This window comes from Cornus florida, unplaced genomic scaffold (assembly GCF_030987335.1).
Source record: "Cornus florida cultivar Cherokee Brave unplaced genomic scaffold, ASM3098733v1 CherokeeBrave_3.0.0_Hap2_Chr11, whole genome shotgun sequence".
In the NCBI taxonomy this organism is placed as follows: Eukaryota; Viridiplantae; Streptophyta; class Magnoliopsida; order Cornales; family Cornaceae; genus Cornus; species Cornus florida.
Genome location: NW_026775581.1, coordinates 40,906,153 through 40,908,009, shown reverse-complemented (window position 1 = coordinate 40,908,009; position 1,857 = coordinate 40,906,153). Strand labels below are relative to the sequence as shown.

At 32.7% G+C, this 1,857-nt stretch overlaps 1 protein-coding gene across 1 annotated transcript; it reads left to right on the top strand.

Moving 5' to 3' along the window:
• The first annotated feature begins 571 nt into the window (after positions 1-571).
• On the top strand, positions 572-886 carry LOC132280990 (uncharacterized). The gene has a single exon (XM_059782733.1). The coding sequence runs from the start codon at positions 572-574 to the stop codon at positions 884-886; it is 315 nt and encodes a 104-aa protein (XP_059638716.1).
• Positions 887-1,857: the final 971 nt, after the last annotated feature.

Here is a 1,857-nt window from a genome sequence, read left to right as displayed (position 1 = left end):
TATTCATATGGATATATCATATACATATTCATTTGTCCTGTAAGTAACTAGTCGGCATTACATCAGATAATATCAGGTCCAGATATATTATACGATATATGAGAAATTATTATATAATCCTGATCCATCACAAATTCAAATATAAATAAAATATGAGTTGAAATTGACATAAAGCTAACACATTTGTCTGTGTGTCAGCACATAATTGTCCTGAGGCCAATGGTTTCCTGAAATTACAATAAAATTTCAATTTTGTCCCCCAACACAATTTCACCAGTGCTATAGTATGATCTATGATCTCTCTTTCCTAAATTTCTAAAGAAGAGATTAAGTACGTGCTTGAGCCTTGTAAAGAGGTTAAGTTAATATAAAGCTGACATATAATTAACCCGAGACCGTGTAATAATTTCTCTAAAACACAATTTCCTCTTAGTATGATCTATATAATCTTAATATAATAAGTGTGTTTGCCTTTGTTTTAAATTTGAGGGGAAAAGAAGCTTGTATATGTGCGCGTATATATATATATATATATTTTACTTTCCAGGGACCATTTTGCTTCTAGCAAGTAATGGCTACAACATCACCATCCTTGCCTGAACAGCAACAACCTCAGGAAGTGGTGCCTAATCCCGAAACTGTGCCGAGCAGTTCGAGGCAGTCTTCAGGATCTATCGGGCCATTTTTTGCAGTCATCTCCGTGCTAGCGGTTCTCACAGTTATTTCGTGCTTTTTGGGAAGGATTTGTGCACGTCGGACAGTGACACCATTGGAAAGTATCAGTCATGGGGACTGTTTTGGCTGGGTGAAGCGAAAATGTAGTCGCGGCGTGGCCTGTGTTGGATCAAAAGCAATGGCTGCTGAAAAAGGAAGCAATGATGGTTAGGTTGAAGATGGTGTTTGACATCCCTCCTTCTCAGGCATGACACAATCTGAGCTAGATAATAAGAATTTTTTAGATTTGGTGCTTTTAGACCTTGCTGTTTGAATTTGATCCATGTTAGTGTTGAAACTTGGTATGTGTTGTTCATTTTCTTTTTATATATATATGTTCTCTAGCTTGATTGTAAATCTGAAGTGTTTAGAAACACTAATTGGGTTGTCAATGTGTTGATTCACGATCCAAGTTATATAAGTACTGGTTCTCTGATTGATGTTATATAATGATCCAAATCCAATATATTCAACTTTGAATTGAAATAAGCGCCCTTTGTTTGAACATAAAATATATTTTTAGAAAAATATTTTCTATATAAATTTTTTTTAGGTAAAATATTTTTATTATTTTTAATTTTTTTTTGGTATTTGACAAACGTCTTTGAAAATTTTTTCCTCCGTTGTTTTGTTAAGTTTTTATAAAATATTTTATGTACTTAAATTTTGGACAACCAAACACCAAATATATATATATATATATATATATATATATATATATATATATATATATATATTACATTCAAACAAACCTATCCTAAATGGGTTAATAATTTTATTCAGTTAGAAAACCCTAACGAAGCACCTTATGTAACACCTCTCGTATAGAACTTTCTACACCTAATTGAAACTATATATTTTTTTTCTTTCCTATTTTGGGTAGGTAATTAAGGAAATCATTAATGAACAAGAAAGTATTGGTGAGTTAGACAACTTGAGTTAAACGCAGTTTTATTACAACCGTGAGCCTATCGTTACAACTGGCAAGAGGGACAATGGACCACCCATCCGAATGAATGCATGTAATTGCGATTTGCTCGAGTGGGTGAAAATTTATCAACCATGTAGGGCATTCGCCTTTTACGACTTAAATATATTCTCTAGTTGGTTGACAATAAAATGGTAATGGTACAATGGAATTAA

What these genes read in the sequence shown, in the direction of transcription:
- LOC132280990 (XM_059782733.1), top strand. Translation starts at nt 572, where the DNA reads ATGGCTACAACATCACCATCCTTGCCTGAACAGCAACAACCTCAGGAA.